Here is a 27,435-nt window from a genome sequence, read left to right on the forward strand (position 1 = left end):
GGGACATTTTTTTCTACCACATGGTCGTGCTTCTTCTACGGGGTTCTGTTGTGTCAGGGACGTCACCAACAAGCCTCCCCTAGGGAGCGCAGCCCCTGCGACTTTGAGGGGGCAGGGCGTGGGCAGCAGAGCGCCCTCTGGGGTCTGCCTGGTGCACGTCCTTGCCTCCCATCGGGGGTGAGGGCAGGGGGGGTTCCCGCCGTCTCCGCTCACACCTGGCCTGCCTGGCAACGCTGGGGCCCCTGGAGCACGATGCCGCCCCCTCCCTAGGGGAGGCACTGCTGAGGCTCTGAGGGAACGGCAAGCCGGACTGTGTCTGACGGAGGGTCCCACCTGAGTGTAGGGTTGGGGGGTCTGGGGGGTCCGGCCCGTGTGGGTCCCCATGAGCGGCACCTGCACCCCCTGCACCCACGTCCATATCCACAGCCCTACACACAGCCCAGCGTGTCCCCTGGCCCCTGACTCTTTCTCCCTCCTAGTGCCTCTGTCTGCCTCTCCCCTCCTCCCTCTCTTGATCTCTGTCTTTGTGGGTCTCTGTCTCTCTGTCTTTCCCTATCTTACTGTCTCGGTCTCTCTCTCTGTCCCACTGAGGTCCCTCCCAGAGCAGCGCTTGTCCGGGTAGCCTGTCAGGCTAAGTGCTCCAGCCCTGCCTCCAGTGATGGTGATATGGGGGTGGGGCGGAGGTCAAGTCATTCAGAGATGATCGAATACCCGTCAGAGCTGGAGCTGGAGGGAGGAAGAATTTTTCTCTGTCCATCTTGGGTTCTCTTCTGGGGCTCTGTAACAAAGAACAGACTCATGAGAGAAAAGCACGCAGATTTACTGAATATAAGTTTTTGATGACATGGGAGCCGTCATAAGGAAACGAAGACCCCAGTGGCCTAAGTGTTTCTGGACTAAGTTGAGCGAGGAGGTGATTGATTGATTGTGGAAAAGTAACTACAACACACAGGACAGTAACTTTGACAGTGAACTATCCTGACGCCCTCTCCGGTGATGAGAATGTCTCCCCTCCCGGTTCAGGGAGGGTGGCTTGCCCGGAATTCCATCTCCGTTCAGGAAGAAACGGGGTGCGGGGGGGCCAAGCGCCCTTAGCTCAAAATACTCCTTCAGCCAAAGCGGCGTGGTCTGGGGCACATGCTCTGCCACCCTCCAGAGCGAGGAACCAGACACCAGGCCTTGCGAGCGAGCTTCCGGCTCCTGGGCCCCCCCCCCACTCCCCGCACGTCATCTGCAGCCCCGCCCACTGCGTGGGTCCTGGGGCTCAGCCCAGGGAGGCCTGCAGCTGGAGGGCGCCAAGCTCCCTCCCATGGACGGTGGGGAAGCCTCGGCCGCGGTCCTCAGTGACGATAAAGGAAGGGGGGTGCCAAGCAGTGTGCGGGCGCCTCATGGGGCCTTTATTTAGCTTCTCTTGAAGTCAGGAAACAGTTATCAGAGGTGCCACCCCATGCCCACTGCCGCGTCCCTAACTCTGGACGTGGGGCAAAGGGAGTCCAAGAAAAGGTTTGTTAGTTCCCGGCCTGTGGGATGGCCCAGGGTTGGGGCAGACCCACGCCATGGAGGGGTGAGGTACCCCCCGGACAGGCCACCCCTGCAGTGGACACGGCGGTAAATCCAGGGGCCCAGCCCCCTCCCCCTAGCCAAGCACTCAGGCACCTCTGCTTTCCTCAGCTGAGCGCCAGCAGGACAAGCCGGCCACCACCAGACGCCTCCACAGCCAAAGCCATACAGGCACCCAGGACGAAAATAGCCGTCAGATGACCAGAGGGCTGGCTCCCCGCAGTCCAAGGCAAGCTGCTCACAGCAGCTGCAACTAAAAATAGGTGAGAAGGGGACGCGTCTTCGGGAGAAGCACAGGGGAGAGCGCTGTCCTGGCTCCAGCCGCTGCAGGTGGGCATGATGCAGTCACTACGCTTCATTTCTGCTGAGGCCTTGGCGTCCCACCCCCAGGCGGCCCGGCAGAGCCTGGACGGGGTGGCCCACAACCTCTACCCGCTGCTCTTCAAAGCCAGCTACTTGCTGGAGCAGGCGGAGGTGATCCGCGTTCTGCTGGAGCGCTGGCCGCTAGAGGAGTTCCGGCTGGGTGCTCTGCTGGGCCCCAGCGCAGACCACCCCGGGGACCTGCGGGACCGGGCCTGCAGGGCCTGCCTGGAGGCCTGCGTGCGCGGCCTCGCGGACCACACGCTCTGGGGCGGGGGCCGGCGGCGTCTGCGGGTGGCCGACCTCACGGGCATCCGAGACGTGCAGGTGCAGGGCTGTCCCTGTGGGAGGGCGCTGGGCAGGTGGGGCCGCACCAAGCTGCTGGCCAGGACCTGCTGTGAGCTGCAGGCGGAGCCCCGTGCGGCCCGGCGCCCCGTAGAGGTCCTCGCCGATATCTTCGTCACCGGGGGTAACTTCGACTTGGTGGTGCGGGCCCTGGGGCCAGATGGTCCTGCCCCACTGCGCGTGCGCTGCCTCTCCTTCCGGGCCGACAGCCTGGGCCCCGGGCAGCTGCTGCACGTGCTGCGTCTGGCGGGGCCGGGCGAGCTGCGCCGGCTGGAGGTGGTGCACAACGTGCGTCTGCACGCCGGCCACGTGCAGCAGCTGCTGGCCCAGCTGGGCTTCCCCCGGCTGGTGTCGCTCACCCTGCCCGCCAAGGCCTTCGACGCGCCGCCTACCAGCACCCCCGCCCCTGACGGCGAGGACGCCCTGCTCACCTCCATCGCCCGGGAGCTCAGCCGGATGACGCAGCTCACCGAGTTGAGCGTGGCCTTCTCCACGCTGACCGGGAAGCTCCAGAAACTGCTCGGGTGAGTCTAGGGTGAGCAGAAGGAGGGCGGCGGGGGGAGGGCATCTGCTCACAGCCCCTCAGCCCAGGTCAGGGCGACTCGGGGCCTGGGCTGAGGACGCACTAGGGGACCGTAAAACAGACCTGGTTACTCACAAGGCCACGAGCCCCCGTCCCCTCGGTTTTTGCCCAGCCCAGAGCAGCCGGAGGGGACAGACGGAGGGGGAGGTGGCCCAGCTGGGGCTGGTGTCGGGTGCAACCCGGGAGCACCAGAACCCAAAGGAGACCGCCTCCAGTTCGTAAGAAAAAGAGAAGAGTCCTCATTAGCAAGCAAACAACATAGAAGTAACTCCATTACCTTGTATTAATTACCTGTCATTGTAACAAATGACCCCAGTGCTGGGGCTTACGAGGGCAAGACAGGAGCCGGGTGGGGGCAGCTGTGGTCTCCCCTGAAGGCTTGTTGGGGCGGGAAAGCGGAGCCACCCACTTGCACGCTCATTCTCATGGCTGTCGGCAGGCGGCCTCGGCTGCCCGGCCCGTGGACCCCCCAACAGGCTGCGGATCAGAGGGCCAGAGGCCCTCCGGAGGGAGGCCCACCTCCCGTGACCTTCCCTGGAGAGCACTGTCCTGATGCTTCGGCACACTGCGTGGTGAGGGCCCGTCACTGGGCCACGGGAGGCACCACCGAGGGTCCCAATACCCAAGGGCCGTTGGGCCACCTTGGCGGCCACCAGCTGTGAATATACTCATGAAAGTTTATGGAAAATCAAACTTCTCATTTCTTGAGAAATTTGATGAGAATCAAATTTCTCATTTCTTCTCATTTCTCATTGAGTGGGTGTAAGGATGTCTTTTCTGGCTTAGGGAGTCCGTGGCTTACAGGAATTTCTCTTCTATACAAAGGAAACCCAGAAGTAGCTGGCCGCAGCTGGCCAGGGCCCACACTGCCTCTCCTCCCCTGGGGGGCACCTGGGATCCCGTCGCCATCCCCCATCCCTGCTCCTCCCCGCCTGGAACCCAGTCGCCCAATTGGGGAAGGGGTGGTCCTCGAGCCCACACACAAATACGACTCTGCCATGTGGCGGCTCCCTGGGACCCTCAGGACAGTACCGCATTTGGCTGGCCTGGGCCCTCAGCCAGAGGTGCCTGTGCTCTGGGGAAACGTGTTCCACAAGCCAGACGACTCGTCACAAGCCTGCAGGGCTATCTCGTTGGCTCGGCCCTGACATCGCCTGTCACACTCTGACCTGTTCTACACGCTCGGTCTTCAGTCAGCGGGCTGCTGGGAGCTGTCCAAGGCCCCAGAAGGTCCAGGCGTGGAGTGTGTCAGGCCTAAGTGGGAGGGAGATGGGTGAGTGGTCAGGGAAGGCTAGGTCCCAAGGTGACCTTTGAGCGGAGACCAGGCACAGTGAGCCAGCGGAGGGCCCAGAGAGCATGTGCTAGGCAGGAACCCCGCAGGTGAAAGGCAGGAGCTGGGGGTGCGGCAGGGCCGTAGGCAGGGGTGGGGCGGGGCGGGGCTGCCCGGAGCTGGGGGTGCGGCAGGGCCGTAGGCAGGGATGGGGCGGGGCTGGGGCAGCGGGGACGGGGGCTGTGGTCCTGGGCAGGTGAAGAAGGGAGCAGGGAGCGGAGGAGAAGGACGGAAGAGCCAGGCCTCTGAGCAGGGCAGTGGGTGATCAGCTTCATATTACAGAGCTCACTCTGGCTTCCCTGGCCCACACAGCAGACCCAGCTGGAGGGGCAGGGAGAGTGGCAGACAGAGCAGACACGTTTGCTGACTCCCTGGGAGGACTCACTGCTAAGATTTATTACAGCAGACGGACGGGGCAGAATCTGCCAAGGGAAAGGGCTTGTGGGGAGGGGTTCGGGGAGACGGCGCACGAGTCCAGGGTCCTGTCGCAGTGGAGCCAGCACGGACTGTAATGGCACGTGGGAGGTGCCGTCCACGGGGGAGTCATGAGAGACCCAGGCCAGGGGTTTTCCTGGGGGCTGGTTGGGTGGGCGCCTCAGCCTGGCATGTGCCGAGATTCCAGACCCCAGAGGAGGCAGGTGTCAGCAGGGACCACGTTGCTTGTGCAGACAGCTCAGGCCAGGGACCCCTTATCAGCTGAGTGAGGGACCCTCCCCAAATCCAAGCTCCCAGACGCGGTTCGCAGTCAGGCCTGTCCTCTGACCCTTGTCCACACAGGAAGCCCCCCAAGGGGTTGCGAGCAGTGCAGGTGGGGAGAGGGTCCCTCATGGATGGATGTGGGCGTGAGAGATGGAGGTGGAAACACGCCCCACAGCTCAGGACCTGAGCCACAGCCTCCTCAGAGCCGGGCAAGGAGACACAGAGCCCGCTGCGGCGTGGACTGTGGAGGCGGCGGGTGGGCCCGCGACCCTCAGCGCCCAGAGTACAGGTGCAGGAGGTGGTGGGAGCGGCAGCCTCAGCAGGCGAATAGAGAGCGGACCCCCCCGGCCCCGGCACTCAGTGCCCAGCCAGGTGACCCCAGACCCAGGCCCAGGATCCCGGAGGGCCACTATGGGTCTGTTCCCGACTCTGAGAACTTCTGGGCAGGGAGCCACCGACTGTGCGTTTCCGCGTGGCCGCCCCCTACACACCTACAGGAGAGCACGGAGGGTCTCTGAGGTCCCAGGCAGTGCTGAGGGTGGACTGGACGCTCCAAGGGCCCTCCCGGCCCCGATCCTGTGGGCTCAGGCTCTTCTTGCAGAGCCAAGCCAGTGTTTCATTTCCTGCCAATCCACAGGCAACTCACTGCCCCCTTAGCAAGCTTGGGAACACACAACGCCTTGCTGACAAAACAGATCGATCACTTTAATTGCTGAGGACAAAGGCCAGGCCTGTCTTTGGGTGAAGTTAAGTCTTTACAGCGGCCAGTGGCTACGCATGGTCTCACACTGACCCAGCTCTGCCGTTGCCCCAGGGCAGCCACAAACGGGAAGTAAATGAAGGTCGTGGCTGTTCTGATTCCGCGTTACTTACCCGCACTGAAACCTGAATTTCATATAATTCTCACGTATCACAAAATATTCTTCTTCTTTTGACTTGTTCGACTACTTAAAAAGGTAAAACCCATTTCAGCTCTCGGGCTGAATGCAATCAAGGGAGGGTGTGTGTGGCCCCCAGAGCGCCTGCCGGGCCTGCTCTCACCGCGCTGTTTCCTGCCCTGCCCGCAGCCCCCTCCGGACTCCGCTGAGAGTGCTGGACCTGGGCAACTGCGCCCTGAACCACGCGGACATGGCCTTCTTGGCGAACTGCACCCACGCCGCCCACCTGGAGGTGCTGGACCTCAGCGGGCACTGCCTGGTGGACCTGTTCCCCTCGACCTTCTTCCGGCTGCTGGGCCAGGCCGCCCCGACGCTGAGGGCCCTGACCCTGGAGGAGTGCGGCCTCGCGGACCGGCACGTGGGCGCGCTGAGCCTGGCCCTGGGCCCCTGCCGCCGGCTGCAGGAGCTCCGCTTCCTGGGGAACCCAATGTCGGCCCGCGCGCTCCGGCGCCTTTTCGTGGCGCTCTGTGGGCTCCCCCGGCTGCAGAGCGTGGAGTTCCCGGTGCCCAGGGACTGCTACCCCGAGGGCAGCGCCTACCCACAGGACGAGCTGGCCATGTCCAAATTCGACCAGCAGAAATACAGCGCGATCGCAGATGACCTGCGCGCGCTGCTGCTGCGGGCCGGCCGCGACGACATCCGGGTCTCCACGCCCCTCTTCGGAAGCTTCGACCCGGACATTCAAGAAACGAGCAATGAACTCGGAACGCTCTTGCTGCAAGCCTTCAAAACTGCTCTGGAAAACTTCTCCAGAGCGCTGAAGCAAATGGAGTAGGCCCTGGACTGTACGAGGCGGGTCCCGGCGGCGGCGCTGGGACGGAGCCTCCGCCCCCGCCACCACCGACGCATCTCCTAGTGGCAGCTGCACGCGCATCCCTCAGGCGCTCCGGGAGCGACGGCCCTGCCTCCCAGGAGCTGTGACGGAGCACAGCGCCCAGCACGGCGGTGGCGCCAGAGAAGCAGCCCGCGGCGAGCGGCCGTCCTGGTCACGGCGCCTCGGCAGCCGCGTGAAGTGCGGGCCGCAGGGGGCGGGGCGGGGGGCGGGGCGGCTGGACGACCGGCCGGCGTGAGCGGGGGAGGAAGTGAGAGGACACCTCCGGGGCACAGCGATGAAAGCGAGCAGCTGAGGAGAGAGTAAAACCGAGGGCAAGCCGCATCCCTTTGCCGCAGCGGCTGGGTCCGGGGGGGCAGGGAGCCGGCCCGGCGCCCTCCCGTCGCGGGTGTGCGGCGCTGCCCTGTCTGGATGTTTACAAACTCCCGTCCAGCGAGGACATGGGCTTTGGTAGTTGACGGCTCTGCCCCTGCCCTCGGGCCACTGGGCGGCAGGCGTGCGCTCTGCTGGTGCCAGGCTGAGCCCCGGGCTCCGGCGGCCTCTGGCTCTGAGGGCACGACCGCGGTGCCCCGCCCGCCGCCGCCCCCACTCCCACCTCCACCGACTCTAGGCCCGGCGGGCGGGGGCTGCTGCTGCGGGGAGGGCGGGAAGGCTCCTCCGGGAAGCTGTCTGAGTCCTGGTGCTTGAGGAGTGGTTAATGCCAACGTCTGGACTTGGTTTCTGCTGAGATCTGATTTGTGCAGTGCTGAGTATTAGGGTAATTAAATACGAATAAAGTGTGGCTTATTCAGATGTGGTTTTCTTTCTTTTTCAATCTAATGGACGAAAAAAATATCTTGCATTAATTTGTGTTTCCCACATGTTCATGAAACTGGGCATGTCTTTTTCTTTTTTATAGATTTATTTATTTATGTCTGCGTTGGGTCTTCGTCGCTGCGCACGGGCTTTCACTAGTTGCGGCGAGTGGGGGCTACTGTTCATTGCGGTGCGCGGGCTTCTCATCGCGGTGGCTTCTTGCGGAGCACGGGCTCTAGGCGCGCGGGCTTCAGTAGTTGCAGGACGTGGGCTCAGTAGTTGTGGCGCACAGGCTATAGAGCACAGGCTCAGTAGTTGCGGTGCACGGGCTTAGTGGCTCCGTGGCATGTGGGATCTTCCAGGACCAGGGCTCGAACCTGTGTCCCCTGCATTGGCAGGCGGATTCTTAACCACTGCACCACCAGGGAAGTCCCTGGGCATGTCTTCATATGCTTGTTGCCCACTTGTATTATTTTTTTAAATAATTTCATTTATTTACAAAAACAAAAACAGTTCACCCACTTCTCCCTTCCCCCCACAGACAGTCCCCCCCCCCCCCACCTCACCTCTGGTTCTAATCTGTTCTCTGCATCTATTAACTTGGAGATATATATTCCACATATGAGTGAGATCATATGGTATTTGTATTTCTCTGACTTATTTCATTTAGCATAATGCTCTCCAGGTCCATCCATGTCGTCACAAATGGCAGACTTTCATTCTTTTTATGGCTGAATAGTATTCCATTGTATACATATACCACATCTTCTTTATCCATTCATCTATTGATGGGCACTTAGGTTGCCCATATCTTGGCTATTGTAAATAATGCTGCACTAAACATGGGAGGGCAGATATCTTTTTGAATTAGTGTTCTCATTTTCTTCAGATAAACACCCAGAAGTAGAATTGCTGAACCCTATGGTAGTTCTAATTTTGATTTTTGAGGAACCTCCTTACTGATTTCCACAGTGGCTGCACCAATTTACATTCCCACCAACAGCGTACAAAGTTTCCCTTTTCTTCACTTCCTTGCCAACACTTATCTCTTGTCTTTTTGATAATAGCCATTCTGACAGGTGTGAAGTGATATCTCTTTGTGGATTTGATTTGCATTTCTCGATTAATGATGTTGAGCATCTTTTCACGTCTCTTCAGAGATTCTGCCCACTTCCTAATTGAATTTTTTTTTTTTTGCAGTTGAGTTGTATGAGTTCTTTATATATTTTGGATACTAGCCCCTTATCAGATATATGATTTGCAATTTTTCTCTCATTCTGTAGTTTGCCTTTTTTTTGTTTTATGACTTTGTTTGCCATGCAGAATCTTTTCAGTTTGATGTAGTCCCACTTGTTTATTTTTGCTTTTGTTGCTTTTGCTTTTGGTGTCAGATTTTTAAAAAATCATTGCCAAGACTGATGTCAGGGAGTTTACCACCTATGTTTTCTTCTAGGTCTTAACGTTCAAGTCTTTAATCCATTTTAATTTTTTTTTTTTTTTTTTTTTTTGCGGTACACGGCCCTCTCACTGTTGTGGCCTCTCCTGTTGCGGAGCACAGGCTCCAGACGCGCAGGCTCAGCGGCCATGGCTCACGGGCCCAGCCACTCCACGGCATGTGGGATCTTCCTGGACCGGGGCACGAACTTGTGTCCCCTGCATCGGCAGGCGGACTCTCAACCACTGCGCCACCATTTTTGAGTTAACTTTTTATGTGTGTTATAAGATAGTGGCCCGGTTTCATCCTTTTGCACGTGGCTGTCCAGTTTTTCTAGTACCATTTATAGACGAGAGGGTCCTTTCCCCATGGTATATTCTTGGCTCCTTTGCTGTAAATTAATTGACCATCTATGCATGGATTTATTTCTGGGTTCTCTATTCTGTTCCATTGATCTATGTGTCTGTTTTTATGCCAGTACCATAATGTTTTAATGACTACTGCTTTGTAATATAGTTTGAAATCAGGGAATGTGATGCCTCCAGCTTTGTTCTTTTTTGTTTGTTTTGTTTTTGTTTTGTTTTTGTTTTTGCGGTACGTGGGCCTCTCACTGCCGTGGCCTCTCCCATTGTGGAGCACAGGCTCCGGACGCGCAGGCTCAGCGGCCATGGTGCACGGGCCCAGCCGCTCCACGGCATGTGGGATCTTCCCGGACCGGGGCACGAACCCGCGTCCCCTGCATCGGCAGGCAGACTCCCAACTACTGTGCCACCAGGGAAGCCCTCCAGCTTTGTTCTTCTTTCTCAAGATTGCTTTGGCCATTCAGGGTCTTTTATGGTTCCATACAAATTTTAGGATTTTTTTGTTCTATTTTTGTGAAATATGCCATTAGAATTTTGATAGGGATTGCATTGACTCTGTATATTGCTTTGGGTAGGATGGACATTTTCACAATATTAATTCTAACAATCCATGAGCACAGAATGACTTTCCACTTATTTGTGTCTTCTTCAGTTTGTTTCATTAATGTCTTGTACTTTTCAACATACAGGTCTTTCATCTCCTTGGTTAAATTTATTCAGAATTTTTGATGCAGTTGTAAATGGGATTGTTTTCTTAATTTCTCTTTCTGATATTTCATTACTAGTGTATAGAAATGCAACAGATTTTTGTGTATTCATTTTGTATCCTGCAAATTTACTAAATTTATTAGTTATAACAGTTTTTTGATGGAGTCCTTAGAGTTTTCTGTATATAGTATTGTCACCTGCGAATAGTGACAGTTTTACTTCTTCCTTTCCAATTTGGATTCCTTTTATTTCTTTTTCTTTTCTGATTGCTGTGGCTAGCAGTTCCAATGCTGTTGAATAAAAGTGGTGAGAGTGGGCATCCTTGTCTTATTCCTGATCTTAAGAGGGGATGCTTTCCACTTTTCACCGTTGAGTGTGATATTAGCTCGGGGATTGTCATATATGGCCTTTATCATGTTGAGGTACGTTCCCTCTATAGCCACTTTGTCGTGAGTTTTTATTATACATGGGTGTTGAATTTTGCCAAATGACTTTTCTGCATTCATTGAAGCGATCATATGATTTTCAAATTCTTCAATTTGTTAATGTGGTATATCACATTGACTGATTTGTGGTATTGAGCCATCCTTGCATCCCTGGGATAAATCTCACTTGCTCATGATATATGATGCTTTTAATGTATTGTTGAATTTGGTTTGCTAGTATTTTGTTGAGGATTTCTGCATCTGTGTTCATCAGGGATATTGGCCTGTAATTGTCTTTTCTTTTGGCATCTTTATCTGGTTTTGGTATCAGGGTAATGCTGACCTCGTAAAATGAGTTTGGAAAACTCCCTCTTCTCTCTTTTGGAAGTTTGAGAAGGATTGGTATTAATTCTTCTTTGAATGTTTGGTAGAATTCACCAGTGATGCCATCTGGTCCTGGACTTTTGTTTGTTGGAAGGTTTTTGATTACTCAAATGACATTTTAATGTAATTCAGAATTTTAAAAAGGATGTAAGTGTCTGAAAAGAAAACATTTTCTCAAGAGAGTGGCTACTGCTTGATGTGGCCAAATGCTCCTCACACTAGAACCACCCAAGTGGTCATTGGGGGTTTGCATCACCCTGTGAGTGGGCTTTGCCCTCAGGTCCAACGCCATGCTGCCGTCTCCGCAGGTACGTCCCCGTTGCAGGTGCTCCTGTGCCAGCCCCTCCCCCAGGTATGGCCCGTGCCTTTCCCCCCACAATGGAGTGAAAGTCCTCTCAGGATCTGCCTGCTGAGGAAGGCAGTAACCTTCCTACTGGGCCTTCAGGAGAGGAGAGACGCCACCAGGTGGGCAGGAGCAAGGAGGGACGTGGTGGCTTCTACCTCCCTGTGCTCTTGGGCTCTGCCTTCTTTGCTCACCTCTGCATATCTCCTTAGCTGTGTTATGCTGGAACCCTGTTTCAGCCACATGGACTTTGCTATTGCAAGAAGCTCTTGGAAAGAGAGTAGGCACAGGGCAAAATTTGGAAATGGTTTGATTTTAACTCTAAAGAGTAGAGTAGCTTCTGCTGTTTGTGTCTGTGGAATTTTCTTGATGAGACCCAGCCTCTGGGTGGTCAGCAGGTAGGACCCAGCATGGGCATGGCTGGGCCCAGCAGCTGTGGTGGAGAAGAGCCCAGGGATGCTGCGGTGACCCAGGACCTGAAATTTGGGGCAGGGCTGGGCACACAGGTGTCTACTAGTGGAGAATGTCCCTGACAGCCCCCGCCCCACGCTGAGGAATAACCCATTCTTGTGAAGCTGGAGAGGCTGGGAGGCTCGTCGGAGCAATTCTGAGGCACACGGAGCAGCCCAAGTGGGACCACGCCTCCCACTCACCCCAGTGCATGTAATTCACTTGTTCCTGTGGACCCGCTCAGCCCCAACACTGAATGTGCCACTTGCAGCCACGATGGGTTTTACCTGTACCTGCCCAGCCCGAGACTGGTGGCCCTGAGGATGCCCAAGGTGACGTTGGCTGCGAATGCAGTCGTGGGCATCTGTCAGGGCCCAGGAGCGTTCCTGTGCTTCTCGTGCTGCAGACGGCGTGGCTCTCACGCAAAGGCAAACTGGGAAAAGGAAACACGCTCAGCAGGTGAAGAGCAGAACAGAGTGCCAAGGGCCAGGAGGGCGTGAATATGCCACACGGCAAACTTGACTGGGTTCCTCCCGGTGAGCCTGGGCGGGCTATCTGCACAAACCTACCTGGTCTTCCCAGGGGCCAGAAGTCGCATTGAATGGGGACATGATGGGGACCATGATGGACACTCTGGGACCACCGTCTTCGCCTCCCCTCGTCCCCTGTGGTGGACTTATCATTGCACTTCCTCCAGGAATTCAGCAGTGCTTCCTGTTGACCATCCTGGCAAGGAGGGGATGCAGATTCAGGGACTTCCACTTTTCTTTCCTACCTTAGCAACTCTTGTTCCAGACGGTTCTTTCCAATTATATACTCAGAGACTAGGAGACACCTGCAGGCCCAGCAGACCCTCTGTGCAGTGGCCGTGTCCAGAGACCCGGAGACGTCAGCCTGCAGCTCCCTCTCTCATCAGCTGCCACCCGCTAGATCCCCGGAATCCCCTTCTCTCTCCACCAGCCGCTGGCAATCCCACGGGTGAGCGCAAATCCTCGATCTGCTGGAGGGCCTGCCGCCTCCTTCGGAGCGCCTGAGCCAGTGGCTGGCGTCTGAGCCCCGCTTTCTTGGTTCTCTGCTCCCACTGCGCTCACAAGCCACAGCACAGCACAACCCAGTGGTTCCCAGGCTTTGCCACACACGGGAGTAGAACAAGGCAGCTGTTCTCACCATGGGGCCCGGGGAGAGAAAGCTGGTTTGCAGGGAGAGAAGATTAAACAGACACGCAGACATCTGAGGCCAGGTCATTACTGCAAGGTTCCCAGTGTTGCTTTCTAGCCATTTCTGGCTCTCCTCTGAGGTCCGGCCATCACTCTCCATCCTTGCCCTGAGGTGCCACAAGGTAGCCTTAAAACAAATGCCCCCTAACTGTGTAAGTAGCAGAACTGACCCCTGTTGTTTGCTACCAGAGCCCTGATGGCTAGGGAAGCAGGACAGCTATTTCTGTCGTATGCCAGGCGGGGAAGAGCACTTCTGGCATCAGCCCAGAAAACCCGCTCAGTCACTCGAAAAGGACCTGGTTTCACATGGATCAGGGCAGTTCTGAAGCCAAGCTGCCTGGGTTCATACTAGCTCCAGGACCACCTGTGTGACCTCGGGCAGGTTGACTTCCCACCCCTCACCTGTAGAATGAGGGCTGCGGAGAAGGGCTCACACCACAGGCCTGAGACCGTGGGCCTGAGAGGCCTGCTGACAGGTCGGCCCTCGGCTGGCATCTGGGACCTGGATTTGGGAGGGTTCCCTCCACCATCAACTGGTAAGAGTGGACCACTGCGACCAAACCCTGCCAACAGCTTGGACACCTGCTTTCCTCTGGGAGTTTGGAATTTGGGCCTGTGCCAGGCAGAGGGTGCCTGTGGGACCGGCCCTCCGCAGAAACCCCGGACGCTGTTTCTGAAGAGCGTCCGCATGGCCGTGTGACCCCTGGGAGGGAACTGGAAGCTGCACCTCGTCTCCCCGCGTTGCCCATGTGCCTGTCCCTTGAGTCTCAGCTGTGAGTACAACCATGTGCTGAGTCCTGAGCAAGTGTGGGGTGGCCTTGGGGACCCGGAGCCCAAGGGTAAGAACAGTGCTCAGGGCACAGCACTAGGGGTCAAGGTGACGTGAGTGATGTGTGTAAAGTGCGCAAAGGCCGAGTCATATTAACTTTATGGAAAATGGGTCTAAGTTTGCAGTAAAAATTGAGATAATCTGTTTAAAAATGTAAAGAGTAAGGAATTACACACATAAAAAGTGGCACTGTTGCTTTTAAATTGAGGTGTTTTAATCATATGTCATTGCTTATAAACACACGCAAGGGTATCAACTGGAAATAAGAAACACTTTTTCCCCTTTGGCGGGAAAGAGCGTCAAAACACCACAAAACCTTGACGGTATCACTACCTTCCTTTCTCATCTATTAGGCAGTTCTATCCACTACCTGACAACTTCGAACTGTAATTTTAGGAGAGAGAACAATAATTTGAGGAAAAACAGAATTGATTTAGGGAGTGATAAAAACAGACAAAAAACCACTTACAGCAAGGGTGAGTATTATCTTTCGCATTCTTAGAAACGATTTTTCCCTAAAGCTATGAGGTTATCCTGTTCCGCTGAATAGAATACTGACGGCTTAGAACACGCTTCTGAGAGACCGCGTCCTTAGCCGCTGAGGGGGACGGAGAGTCTCCTGAGGCCTCGCCGTCCTGCTCGGAGGGTGGTGGGCGTGCAAGGCCCCTGCTGAGAGGTGGCCGTGTGCATGCGTGGCCACAACACAGGGAGTGCTGGCAGAAGGAAAGCATCGGATAACCCAGAACACACAACAGTCTGACGCTGAGCCATTCAGCCCCGTCTTACTTTTCCAGTATGGCTCTCTCTACGCTCTTAAACCTTTTCAGTTCGACCAGTAGTTCCCAGTATCTGAGATACAGCCACATAAGCCTCCCATTTCGGCGCTTGTTGGTGTTCCAGATGTCACCACAGTACGTGTCGTGCTTGAATATGTCGGTCAGGCCAGCTGCCATCTCTAGGTCAGCAGCAACTGGGTCGGTGGACGCTCGGCCCAGCAGGCTCTTCTCGATCTCCAGCCGCTTGTGGCGAGGGAGAAGCAGACTGCAGTAGACGCTCTGTCTTTCCGTGAGAGCGTCCTCGAAGTCTCTCAGCAGAAGCCTGGCCCTCCGCTGCCACTCCTCCTCCTTGCCCAGGTAGCTCAGGTACACGCTCCGCAAGGGCTGCCCCTTCTCCTGCAGGGCCCGAGCCCGCTCCTGTTCCAGAAGCTTCTTCTCTTCTACCATCTTGCGCCCCTGAGAGATGAGGGCTTCTCGGTAGCTAGTCGTTCTGTTTTGTTCCTTTTCAAGTTCCAGGGACAACTGTGCCACGGCCCGCCGACTTTCTGAGATCGTGGCGCGGTACTTGGCTTCGAGGTCCCGCTGGAAGGCAGCTGTTCTCTGATGGTATGCTTCCCTCTCTTTTTCTATCTCTTTTCGGGACTCCCTAGACCAAATCCAACCTGACACAAAGAAAGTGGAGGAGGAAAACACACACGATGAAAAGTCAAAGCTCAAGTTCTATAGTATTTATTCACAGAAAACATAAAGCAGCTAAGGACGGGACTTCAATAAAATCTTAAGTCCCAAGAGGTACAAAAAAGACAACATTTTGAATGAAGCGATACAACTGCAAAGTTCTTATCTTAAATCAGACAAGGGCTCCCCAGAGGCAAGCACGGCAAGGCTGCAGAGACCCCTTTCAGCCTCCTCCTAACGTCTGATGGCTGAGAAAAGCCACCGCTGCCTTCCTCTGTTCCCAAGCCTACCACCCTGTGCCTACTCTGGCTACGGTGCCCCAGCATACTACTGGCAAGGGTTAGCAATGAGTACGGGTGAGTGTGCTTCACAGAGTGTTGGCTAGGCTATTAAGAACTGAGTAAAGTTCAACGCGTGTTCAGCTTTGCCTGGTCATCACTAGTAAACAGCTGAAGCCCAACGTGTTTGCTTCTGTTCTGACAGGGGGTCATGTAAATAAGGAGTCGGAAGTTCAGCCTTAAGACGAGGCTCCACCATAATCTAACAAACATGGGACAGACGGGTGCAGGCAACTGGGGTGGGTAATGCCCCGCTCTGCCCCGAAGTGAGAAGCCACCAGGCCTCCGGCCTCTGCTGCACGGAGAAGTCCAAGGACAGAGAAAGGGAGTCTGATGACCACAAAGCCTGCGGCCAGCAGGTGCCTGGGTCTGGGTGTCGTCACCAATCCTTCCCCGTCCCGCCAATAAGAGGCCGGTGTGTCCCGGTAACAAGATAAACGTCAGCGCGCGGCTTTCACTGCTACAGGACCTCCACCGTGTTCTGTACCGGCGTTCCTGCCCGTAACTTCATAAACGTTGGGGCAGCTACGCCGAGTCCTCGTCTCTCACAATGGTAACCTGTCCAGCCTGTACGTGCAAAACGCAGCACAGACCCAAGTCCTCTGGAAAACAGAAGGATTGCCCAACAAGTCTAACTGGCAAAGTTACCAAGAGCAGCAACTTAAAGCATCACTTATGCCCAGCTCTCCAAACACAGCCAAGGCGGCGCACGCGTTTCTCTCCTGCCTTCTCTAACTCCCTACGGCGTCCGTCCCCCTTCCGGTTCTCTTGCTGCTCTCTGGTCCCTTCCCATCAACACCCGAGGTGCTGTCCTTGCTTGCTGTGTGGCCTTTCCCCAGGTCCCAGGGAAGCCCATCTAGTCCACAACGTCAGCCGTCACCTCGCGAGGACAGCGTTCCCGCGCACCTGAGAGCCTCTTCACGTGCGGTGCTGCTGCCCCGATTCTACAACCAGGAGACCAAACTCGTCCTCCCGCAACTAAAGCAGCCCCTAGTCCTATCCCAGCTGACAACTCCTACTCCAACGCACATGCCATCTTTGTCTCCTCCTTGGGGCTGACCAGGAAAGAAGGGGCCATAGTATGACTCAACACGCCCTGGAGGCAGGCAAAAGGTATGCATGGAGAAGAGAGGAGAGAAGGACTAATTCAGTTTTGGGTGAATGTGGACAAAGTCTGGAAGGCCAGTAGGAGTTGGCAGGAAAGGTCCCTCTAGGCAGAATGAACAGGTACAGGAGAGCTTCCAGGAGCTGCTGTCCAGGGGCACAGGGCTTATGCCAAGGAGACGCTGGAGCAGACGCTGGGAAAGCCAGACTCCACTCAGGAAGCGGACTGACCTGATCTGACAGCGCCCTGGCTGTGATGAGAAGATGAGGGGGCATGGGCGGAGGGGGCAGACGGGAGGCCAGAAGCAGAGCGCCAGTCCTGCTATAATAACCCAAAGGCAACACTGCTCACACGATACACACCCAGGCACACACCGGCCCTCAGACCACAGAACACCTCTCATCAGGAAGGCCTCCTGGAAGAGGTGGCACAGGGACGTGGAGACAGGCTGGGCGAGGAGGTGGCCGGGGGGTACGGAGACCAGAGTGCAGGCTGGTGGACCGGACGTCTGGACACCCAGCTCTGGTCCGTTCGGGGAGTCCCGCCTCATGACTCTGCACAGACACAACTTTTTCGAGCCTCAGTCTCAGAAGGCTTGTGAAAGCGCTGGGGCTCCTGCTTTTGGGAAAATGGAAGAGAAGTACTCTCTCCTATTCTCCCTGCTAAGAACAACAAAAAACCTGGACGTCGTATGTAAAACTAACACAAGACGACCAGAAATGCGGAGAGCGGCAGGCAGACTGTTGAGGGGCCTTGGCACCCAAGGAACACCGTGCTGGTGAGTCCCTGGGGGCTTCACTTTGCCTTGTAGATCCCAGACTTAAAGCTGAAATGCCAATGATGCAGATTTCCTTTAAAAGCCCCAACAAAAGTCTGCTCTCTCTGGCCAAACAACTAGCAAAGGGGCTTAGCAAGACAGAAAACTTTTAAACAATAACCATTCTGCCCCTGCTACGTAGCACAGAAGACACTGTGACCCACCTCCATCCATGTGGGCAAAGCCTGAGGGGCGGTGATGGTGGCAGAGGAAGCCATGTGGGGATTCTCCCGTGTGGAAGCATCAGCAGATCGCAGGGGAGCTGGACCTCCCACTCTTGCCCAGCAGTAACAGGGGACCCTTCCTTGGTGTCAACAGGCTGGAGGACGAGTGGGGAGCCTGGGCGTCCACTCCCACCTGGGAGTGAGGAGGCAGTGCTACCTCTCCCTGTCCAAGAAGCCAGCCTAAGAAGATATGAATGAAGAACAGCCTCATAATACCGCAAATGCCCAGGTTTCAGCTGGGAATCACTCTTCATAACAAGAGTCAGGAAGATCTCAAGGTGACTTAAAAGGTAATCAGTTGATGCCAATACCAAGATGACAGAGATGTTAGTGTCATCTGACAGTTTAAGGCAGCCATTGTAATATAAAGTCTAAGCAAAGATACAGAAAGTCTCAGCGGAGAAATAGAAAATATTTAAGAAAGCAAACGGAACTTCTGAAACTGACAAAGGCACGAACTGAAATAAAAAACATAATGTGAAACAGGTGTGGAGAAGAGGACCCCACCAAGATACTCAGTACAGCTCCTGCGAACACGGACATGAAGATGCGAACAAAATACTAGCAAATACAGTTCTGCAAATATATAAAAAGAACGACATGGCATGACCAAGTGGGGATTACTTCAAAAATGTAAGACTGGTTCAACATTCAAACACCCATCGCTGTAATCCAACAAATTAGCAGCCTAAAGGAGAAAAGCTACATGATCATATTGACTGATACAGAAACACAACACCCATTCATGATAGCAACTCGGAAAAACAGGAACAGAGGGGACCTTCCTTGTCTTGATACTCTATGAAAGCCACAGCTAACATATACTTAGCGGTGAAAAGACTGAATGCTTTTCCTCCAAGATCAGGAACTATCCAACGACGTCCCAGAATTCCTGGCCAGTGCGAGAAGGCAAGAAAAGGAAATAGAGGCCAACAGACTGGAAAGGAAGAGACAAAAGCTGTCTCGTACCTCACAGAAAAATGAACTCAAAATGGATCATGGACTGTCATGTAAAATGTAGAATTAAAACTGTAGGAAAAAACACAGGAGAGAATCTTTACGATCAAGGGCCAGGCAAAGAGTTTTCAGACATGGTATGAAAACATGACCCATAAAAGGAGAAACTGATGAGACGGACTTCATCAAAATTAGAACTTTTGCTCCATGAAAGACTCCAGTAAGAGTCTACAGACTGGGAGAAGATATTTGAAAACAAGACAGCCAACAAAGTACTAGAATCTAGAACTCAGTAAAAACTCTCAAAACTTGGGAATTCCCTGGTGGTCCAGTGCTTAGGACTCCACGTTTTCACTGCCAGGGCGAGGGTTCAATCCCTGGTCAAGGAACTAAAATCCCACAAGCTGTGTGGTGACAACAAAACAAAACAAAACGCAAAACAAACAAAACAAAAACCTCTCAAAACTCAACATTAAAAAAACAATCCAATTAGAAAATAGATTGAATCTGAAAGACAGGATTCAAGGAAGCGGATACACCGATGGCAGATAAGTATATGAAAAAATGCCCAACATCATTATCCCTTATGGAAATGCAAATTAAAACCAAAATGGGGTTATCACTATACACCTGCAAGAACAAGCAAAATAAAAACAATAGTGATCACACCAAATGCTGTTGAGGATGCCAAGAACCTGGATCCCTCATACACTGCTGGCCAGAAAGCAAAATGGTACCGCCACCCTTTTACTTTCTTCAAAAACTGAACATCAACTCCCAAGGAGGCTGACAAGAGTAGGTAGTTTTTATGATTCAATGACCTGCAGTGTCTGCGTCTTAGTGAAAGACCCAATTGCAGCCCTAAGGGCTGCTACTTAGAAACTCACTAGCCTGCCATCTTGAAAACCCCTACCAAATGCTCGGAAAGGCTGCCTGCTGCCTATGGCTAGGGCAATGAACTTGGCGAGTGAAGTGGAAGGCTTAAAATTACACTGACTAAGTCAAAGCAATCTTGAGGGAAATAAACGGAGCTGGAGGAATCAGACTCTCTGACTTCAGGCTATACTACAAAGCTACAGTAATCAAGACAGTATGGTACTGGCACAAAAACAGAAATATAGACCAATGGAACAGGATAGAAAGCCCAAAGATAAACCCACGCACCTATGGTCAACTAATCAATGACAAAGGAGGCAAGGATATGCAGTGGAGAAAAGACAGTCTCTTCAATAAGTGGACAGCTCTTCAATAACTGGACAGCTACATGTAAAAGAATGAAATTAGAACACTCCCTATCACCATACACAAAAATAAACTCAAAATAAATTAAAGACCTAAATGTAAGACCGGACACTATAAAACTCTTAGAGGAAAACATAGGAAGAACACTCTTTGACATAAATCACAGCAAGATCTTTTTTGAAAAGATTTGGAAATAAAAACAAAAATAAACAAATGGGACCTAATGAAACTTAAAAGCTTTTGCACAGCAAAGCAAACCATAAACAAGACGAAAAGACAACACTCAGAATGGGAGAAAATATTTGCAAATGAGTCAACGGACAAAGGACTAATCTCCAAAATATATAAACAGCTCATGCAGCTCAATATTAAAAAAACAAACAACCCAATCCAAAAATGGGCAGAAGACCTAAACAGACATTTCTCCAAAGAAGACATACAGATGGCCAAGAGGCACATGAAAGGATGCTCAACATCACTAATCATTAGAGGAATGCAAATCAAAACTACAATGAGGTATCACCTCACACCGGTTAGAATGGGATCATCAGAAAATCTACCAACAACAAATGCTGGAGAGGGTGTGGAGAAAAGGGAACCCTCTTGCACTGTTGGTGGGAATGTAAATTGATACAGCCACTGTGGAGAACAATATGGAGGTTCCTTAAAAAACTAAAAATAGAATTACTGTAAGACCCAGCAATCCCACTACTGGGCATATACCCAGAGAAAACCATAATTCAAAAAGACACATGCATCCCAATGTTCACTGCAGCACTATTTACAATAGCCAGGACATGGAAGCAACCTAAGTGTCCATCGACAGACGAATGGATAAAGAAGATGTGGCACATATATACAATGGAATATTACTCGCCATAAAAAGGAACGAAACTGGGTCATTTGTAGAGATGTGGATGGACCTAGAGACTGTCAAACAGAGTAAAGTAAGTCAGAGAAACAAATATCATATATTAACACATACATGTGGAATCTAGAAAAATGGTACAGATGAACTGGTTTGCAGGGCAGAAATAGAGACACAGATGTAGAGGACAAACGTATGGACCAAGGGGGGACAGCAGGGGTGGGGGAATGAACTGGGAGATTGGGATGGACATGTATACACTAATATGTATAAAATAGATAGCTAATAAGAACCTGCTGTATAAAAAATAAAATAAAATTCAAAAAAAAGGTATTACACTGACTGACGTATTAATTAATTAGTGTTGAGGCTGGGAGAGGCCCTGAGGTGACTTTCATTTTCCGTTTGTTTCTGCAGACTCATCTCCAGCTTCTATAGCTTTTCATAGTAATTTTTATTCTTGAAGTTCCTGCTTTCTTATACTTTTGAAATGATGCTTTTTGTCCCTGAGAAGGGTTGAGGAATATTGTATTTTCTTCTTTTTGGTTATCTTGCTTAGGTAATGCGATCAGAGGAAACTTTTAACTTTGCTTTCTTGTAAGGATTCTCCAAAAATGTGTTATTGCAAGATTAAGAAATCATATCGAACATATGGGTGTGAAGTAGCCCCCTAGCATAGCCTAGAAGTAAAGGCAGACAAATGAAGCTGATAAATGCTGCTCGTCAGCCTCCACTTTCTCCACTCAAAGCTGCTCACCTAAGAGGTCCAGGCACACGAGGCCACTCCGTACAAAGCACCACTGCCTGCTCACTTCGGCAGCACATATGCTTAAAAAAACCAAAAAACTGGAAAAACACACAGAAGACGAGCAGAGCCCCTGCTGGAGGATGACACACAAATTCGTGACGTGTGCCATACAATTTAAAAATAAAAGCACCCCTGCGACAGAGGGCAGCTTTTCCCCGTTTCTCATATTCTTAAGTGCCTACCCAGAACCATGGGGTATGATGTAGGGAAGCACAACATGCCACCCTTAAATGGGCCCCTTGGGCCTTACTAAGGTTCTCAAGGGGCAAGGGAACCACCCTCATCACCAAATGATTCTAACCGGAAGCGGAAGGTAACAGATTAAATCTGGAGCTGCAAGAGAAGCCTTAGTAGGAGTGCAGAATATCAAGGTTCTAGGCTTGGCCAGAAATATCCAACTGGTGACGATTAAATTAAGACCTGGATGGGAATATCCCTGTAACCAGCAGTAACCAAAATGGGGGGCCACTGGTCTAACCACAGCTGACATTTGGGGCCTGACAGGAGTTTGGGGGGGAGGCCTTCTCCTCTCCTAAACTAAATGAGGGAAGGTAAAACCTTGCCACATAGGTGAATGGGTGTGTCAGTCATTTGATATCATTGAGGCGGCTACTCAATTCTTAGGGGGAAAAAACCTTGTTTCTTCTGGCCTTAAGAGAACAAAGTCATCCTAGGAGGCATTTGCCTCACTTGCCTATGCCTTTAAGATGCAAATGTCTACCAGATCTTCTCCAGGAAGCCTTATCTCCAGCATCCTTCTAAAATGCAAATTTCAAAAAAAAAAAAAAATAAAACGCAAATTTCGGGCCTCCCAGGTGGCGCAGTGGTTAAGAATCCACCTGCCAATGCAGAGGACCCGTGCTGCAACTCCTGAAGCCCGCGCTCCACAAGAGAAGCCACCACGATGAGAAGCTGGCACACCACAACGAAGAGTAGCCCCCGCTCGCCGCAACTAGAGAAACCCCGCACGCAGCAACGAAGACCCCATGCAGCCAAAAATAAATTAAATTAAATTAAAAAAAAAAGAATTTGGGTTAAAAAAATAAAAAATAAAATAAAATGCAAATTTCAAAAACGGGGTAGGTAATTTGGAACTTGACTTGTCAAGGACGAAAAGAAATCCTAAGTGTCTTTTCTGTAAACATTAGAAAAAAGGGTTTAGCCATCTAGACAGGTGACCTTGATTTGATCCATCTGCCAGAAGCCCAATTTGAATCCAACCCCTTGTAACTGATGGGTTTTACCTTGTTGTACCTGACTGAGGGCTGAAATTTTCAAATGAGAACTATAAGGTCTCTGTGTTTGTTTGTGTCTTTGTATGTATCTATGTGTGTTGTAGATGAATAGTATTACCAAAATTAATTTGTAAAGAAGCTCTACTTAATTGACTTAAAAAAATTAAGTGCTTATATAAATAGAAATATAAAACTGGCCAGAATGAATTTCAGGTTCACGCAATCCAGGAAATATTCAACATTAAATTAATATCTGGTGTTGAAGGAGGCTTAAACTTGTTGATTTGATTAATACAGGTATGTCTTTAGAGTCATCAATGTTAAGTATAGTACTTCTGCTGTACCTAGGTTTACTAGAGGTCAAATAAGACCTTACTGTATGTTGCAAATCTGTCAGCAAGAAAAGTAACTTGAAGTGGGAAAAAAAAAAAACTTTTAAGGAAAGATGTATGTTTTCAGTAAAAGAAGTTAAAGAGTGAGAAAAAAAATACTGGAAAAAAGAGTTGTACATGATCTTGGGACTTCCCTGGTGTTCCAGTGGTTAGGACTCCGAGCTCCCAATGCAGGGGGCCTGGGTTCCATCCCTGGTCGGGGAACTAGGATCCCACGTACTGCAACTAAGCCCACATGCCGCAACTAAGCCTGCGCGCCTCAACTACTGAGCCCACGCTCTAGAGCCCGCGTGCCACAACAAGGGCCCAGTGCAGCCAAAATAAATAAATAAATAAATAAAAAGAGTTGTACATGATCAAGATTCTCTAAGATAGGATTAAACTTAGTTGGGTAAACGGCTTTTGTTGGGAGTGGGCTGGGGCAAGACGGGATTTGGTTTCTCCCTGCAAAGTTTTCTTGAATGACTGCTTTTAATAACATGAGTTACTTCGCCTTAAAGGGATCTGTATTTGCTTTCAAGATCTGTTTTAACTTTGGTTAAGAAATAAGTATTGTCTCTGACCTATGATCTTATTTGACCAAGTCTTTTAAAACTTTTTGACAAACTTTCCAATATCAAATTTTAATCAAAGTTCTTTGGATTTCCAGCTAACTTTGGGATACTTTAGAAGGTCCCTGAGGTCGCTCAAAGAAAAACATTTAACTAGGATTATTTCGTTTGTTAAATTAAATGTAATCAGATGGTTAACCACGCCTTTTAAGTCTTTTGTCATTTATAGATAGTTATTGTTGTACTCTGATGCTGTTACAAAAAAGTGCTTCATCATCAAGAAGATTCATGGGTAGGCTAAGGAAACAGTTACAACACTTCCACATCAAGACAATGGCTATGCAAGGATTCCAGCCCACACCGACTTAAAACAAGGAGCTGTCCTGCTCCTGGGGCCCCTAGATCAGGCATCCTAGAGATTTTTACTCCCTGACAGGCGGGGTCGATGCCCCTACTCAGCCTCAAAGCAACTTCAGAAGATGGACCATCGCCCCTCTGCTTCCCACAAAAATATGGGAGTAAAATCTCCGACGGGGGAATGAAACAGGAGGGAAGGGGGCAGGGCACAACCTTTAAAAGAATGACACAGCCATAGGACATGACAAAAACTGGTTAGAACCAACTAGGTCCAAGAGTGCAGACGAGTTGACTTGCAGTAGACCTTGAGCCTCATTATACGCTCATTGTAATACGTTAGCATATGCTAAATGACACACTCACCAGTGCTAGGACAGTTCTGAGGCCAACCATAAAAGGTCAAAACGTAGGCTGTGGCCCAGTTCCTGGAAATCCCCACCCCTTCCCCAAAATAATTGGAATAACCCTCCCCCTCATTAGCCTATGAAATTACCCAGCCCATAAAAACTAACCACTCCATATTTCGGGGCCTCTCTCGCCTTCTGAGATGGCCCATAATCTGTCTGTGGAGTGTGTTTCTCTCTAAATAAATCCACTTCCTACCTATCAAAAAAAGAAATAACATGTTTCTTTGGCATACGGATTATTTTCAACTAGTTATTTTCTAAGAAACAGCAGACATGGGAGAAACTTTGAAAGCCAAGTAGGAGTTACCCTTTTGTAAGAAACACTTACATTTATAAGGGAGTTCTGCATTTGTAAGGGTGTCTCCCTGGCTGTACCAGGAAGAGGCTGACCAAATTTCTGGAAACTCTTATCATAGGAAAAGGCTAGAGCTTATATCTGCATAACAACCTTACCCTTGATGATTGCACTTTTCCTAGTCTCCTCTGGTAACTAACTCTCCCCAACCTCAACATCCTCTTTTGTCTTAAGCTTGGGATGGTATTTAAGGTGAGGGATTATGCCATTCTCAATTTTCCTGAGTCTCTCCTATGGATACATGTTAAAAACTTGTTTGATTCTCTCCTGTTAATCTGTCTCATATCAATTTAATTCTTAGACCAGCCAGAAGAACTTAAAAGGGTAGAGGAAAGTTTCTTCTTCTGCAACAGTGACAAAACATAAAACCAACCCCTAAACATCAGGAAATTCACCATGTAGTAGGCATATAAGCTAAGAGCTGGAATAATTACAATTGACTGGTGACTGGTAATTTCCCCAAAGAGGTACAAAGTCGATTCAAAGTAGAGAGAATTTCTGGCCAGCCTGAGCAGAGGTTTCATGGATGAAGCCTCCCAAAGACTGATTTCCTAAACATGACACAGACATACAAAACCAGTTTTCTTTTATGCCTGTTTTATTCTGCCTCATCAGTGCTTATGAGGGCAACTGAAGCAAGGGAGCCCCCCTCAGAGCTGTACAGCCTTGAAGGGAGCTAACAGCTACTGAACTCACTCCACACAAAATGCCTCTAAATATCTTCTTATTTAACCCTCACTTGCATTGAGGCAGTTATGATGGTCAGAGAAACTGAGGCTCAGAGGTAAATAATTGGCGCACAATGTACCATATGCGAAAAAACTAGGGTTACACATGCATCTCTGTAACAAAGACTGCTGCCCGCCATTTGTGATTAAGTCATGAGCCACAGTCACTGACCTACAAGTTCAGCCGGAAAGGGATTCAGGGTGAATGCACTCTGTGTTTTGGATACATGGGACCCTACAGCGTTAAGATACATGACTAAGAAAGAATTTCAGTGACCCCAAATTCCTGCATCTTCCCATACATAGGTAAGCACTAAAGTCACTAACTTGACACACCTGGGTTTCTGTGACAAGTACTAATCTTTTACCCAGACGTATGCTGGACCACATGTATTTCCTGGCTCCTCCCCTGCCTCTTCAGAGCAGTTCCTAACAGCTATCTGAGAGACTGTATCCTGGGCTACAGTCTTCATAGCTCTCACATTGTACATTTTTTTTTACAGTCAACATCTGTCAGGTTCCAAAGCCCAAGATCTTAGAGCGCCACACTTTCAGCCCAGAAAACACACATTAGGAAAACGATGACTTACGAAAAGCAGCCAATCCCAGCATTGGAACCAACAGGGCATAATTCCATCTGCTTCCATCACCCCCATCAGCCCTGGAACTGGGCCGGATATTCCAATTTGGGGGGTCATTTAAGTTATTCATGGAGATACACCTTGAAGTAAATAATAAAACCATTAAACACACACAAAAAACAAAACACATTGGTCACAATTATATCACCTACATGGCCGTGAGACTTTTTTTCTTTCAAAAAATTTTGTTCAGATCTAGGTATGCGCTGCACAGCACTGAGCCTTATGGGATTAAAAGAAAAAAACAAGACCTCAGACAAAAGCAACTCACAAACCGTGGGGGAGAAGATGTGTCTCAAATAACTGAAATACAAATAGGACGAAGCAAATATAGTCAAAAGAAACTTAATTCAACTTCAAAGACTCTTAACAGGCTTTTCAATAAATACTTGTTCAACACCTAAAGATATAAAATTCTAACTGGCAATAAAGCAATGACATACACACAAAAAGGCTCAGTACTTAAGGAGCTTGTGGCGAGCACAGAATAAAAAAGAGATCTAAAGTAGTGAAGCTCGTAACCCTCATAGGGGAGGTCTGGGAGCAGCATTCCCTTCCCCCCAACCCGGTAAACCAGGGAGCACCAATCCCCGGGCCGTGGACCGATACTGGTCCGCGGCTTGTTAGGAACCGGGCCGCACAGCAGGAGGCGAGAGGCGGGAAAGTGAACGAAGCTTCACCTGTCGCTCCGCATCCCCCCCCCCCCATCGCTCGCATTACTGCCTGAACCATCCCCTCCCCCCACCCCGTGGAAAAATAATCTTCCACGAAACCGGTTTCTGGTGCCAAAAAGGCTGGGGACCGCTGCCGTAAACGACAGGGTCCGCGCGCCCCCAGCCCCACCCCACAGGGTTCATGCCCGCCCGATCCCATAAATAACAAGGCCTGCGCCCCCCACCCCGACACCGTAAACTATATTATGGAGTTCGCGCCCCCCCAGACCTCATGAACTGGAGGGTCCGCGCCCCCACCCCCCGGTAACCTACAGGGTCCGCCTCCCGGAACGCGCAGTCCTAATAAAGCAGCGGAACCCGGCACGGACCCGCGGGACCCCTAAACGTCGGGAACTCCCTCTCTGTCCCGGAGAGAAAGCGGGGCGAACACCACGTTACCTGCGAGCACCGGTTCATCTCCCAAAACGGCCGTAAACTCGAGAAAATTCGAACACCGTCTGGACCGAAGGAGAAATCAGGCGAGCCCGTGAAGACCCCCGACCCCAGACCCCCACCTACCTCCGGCCGGGAGGTCTCGGCCCCTGTGCCCTGAGCCCCGCCGTCCGCTCGTCCCTCTGCGCAGGCGCCGCGTTGCCCCGTCGGCCCCCGGCACTGCGATGTGCGCAGGCGCGGCGTCCCGCCCCACCA

At 51.4% G+C, this 27,435-nt stretch overlaps 2 protein-coding genes across 3 annotated transcripts; one reads left to right on the forward strand and one right to left on the reverse strand.

Moving 5' to 3' along the window:
• Positions 1 to 1,884: 1,884 nt before the first annotated feature.
• Positions 1,885 to 6,642, forward strand: LRRC14B (leucine rich repeat containing 14B). Its single transcript, XM_079917195.1, has 2 exons — positions 1,885 to 2,789; positions 5,945 to 6,642. The coding sequence occupies exons 1-2, from the start codon at positions 1,897 to 1,899 to the stop codon at positions 6,588 to 6,590; spliced, it is 1,539 nt and encodes a 512-aa protein (XP_079773321.1). The 5' UTR covers positions 1,885 to 1,896; the 3' UTR covers positions 6,591 to 6,642.
• Positions 6,643 to 13,792: 7,150 nt separating this feature from the next.
• On the reverse strand, positions 13,793 to 27,399 carry CCDC127 (coiled-coil domain containing 127). Of its 2 annotated transcripts, none has more exons than XM_079916127.1 (3): positions 27,307 to 27,399; positions 26,024 to 26,154; positions 13,793 to 15,033 (listed from the first exon to the last, which is right to left on the reverse strand). In XM_079916127.1, the coding sequence occupies exons 2-3, from the start codon at positions 26,142 to 26,144 to the stop codon at positions 14,378 to 14,380; spliced, it is 777 nt and encodes a 258-aa protein (XP_079772253.1). In that variant the 5' UTR covers positions 26,145 to 26,154; positions 27,307 to 27,399; the 3' UTR covers positions 13,793 to 14,377. The 2 variants fall into 2 exon arrangements, with proteins under 2 accessions (XP_079772253.1, XP_079772252.1); XM_079916126.1 differs by having other exon boundaries at positions 27,187 to 27,317.
• Positions 27,400 to 27,435: the final 36 nt, after the last annotated feature.

This window comes from Stenella coeruleoalba (assembly GCF_951394435.1).
Source record: "Stenella coeruleoalba genome assembly, chromosome: 3".
Classification (NCBI taxonomy): Eukaryota; Metazoa; Chordata; class Mammalia; order Artiodactyla; family Delphinidae; genus Stenella; species Stenella coeruleoalba.

Bases quoted from the DNA above. Each gene is read 5' to 3' on its own strand.
- LRRC14B (XM_079917195.1), top strand. From the start codon at position 1,897: ATGATGCAGTCACTACGCTTCATTTCTGCTGAGGCCTTGGCGTCCCAC. The intron at 2,790-5,944 runs GTGAGTCTAGGG...CCCTGCCCGCAG, and splicing joins AAGCTCCAGAAACTGCTCGG to CCCCCTCCGGACTCCGCTGA.
- CCDC127 (XM_079916127.1), bottom strand. From the start codon at position 26,144: ATGAATAACTTAAATGACCCCCCAAATTGGAATATCCGGCCCAGTTCC. The intron at 15,034-26,023 runs GTAAGTCATCGT...TCTTTGTGTCAG, and splicing joins GCTGGGATTGGCTGCTTTTC to GTTGGATTTGGTCTAGGGAG.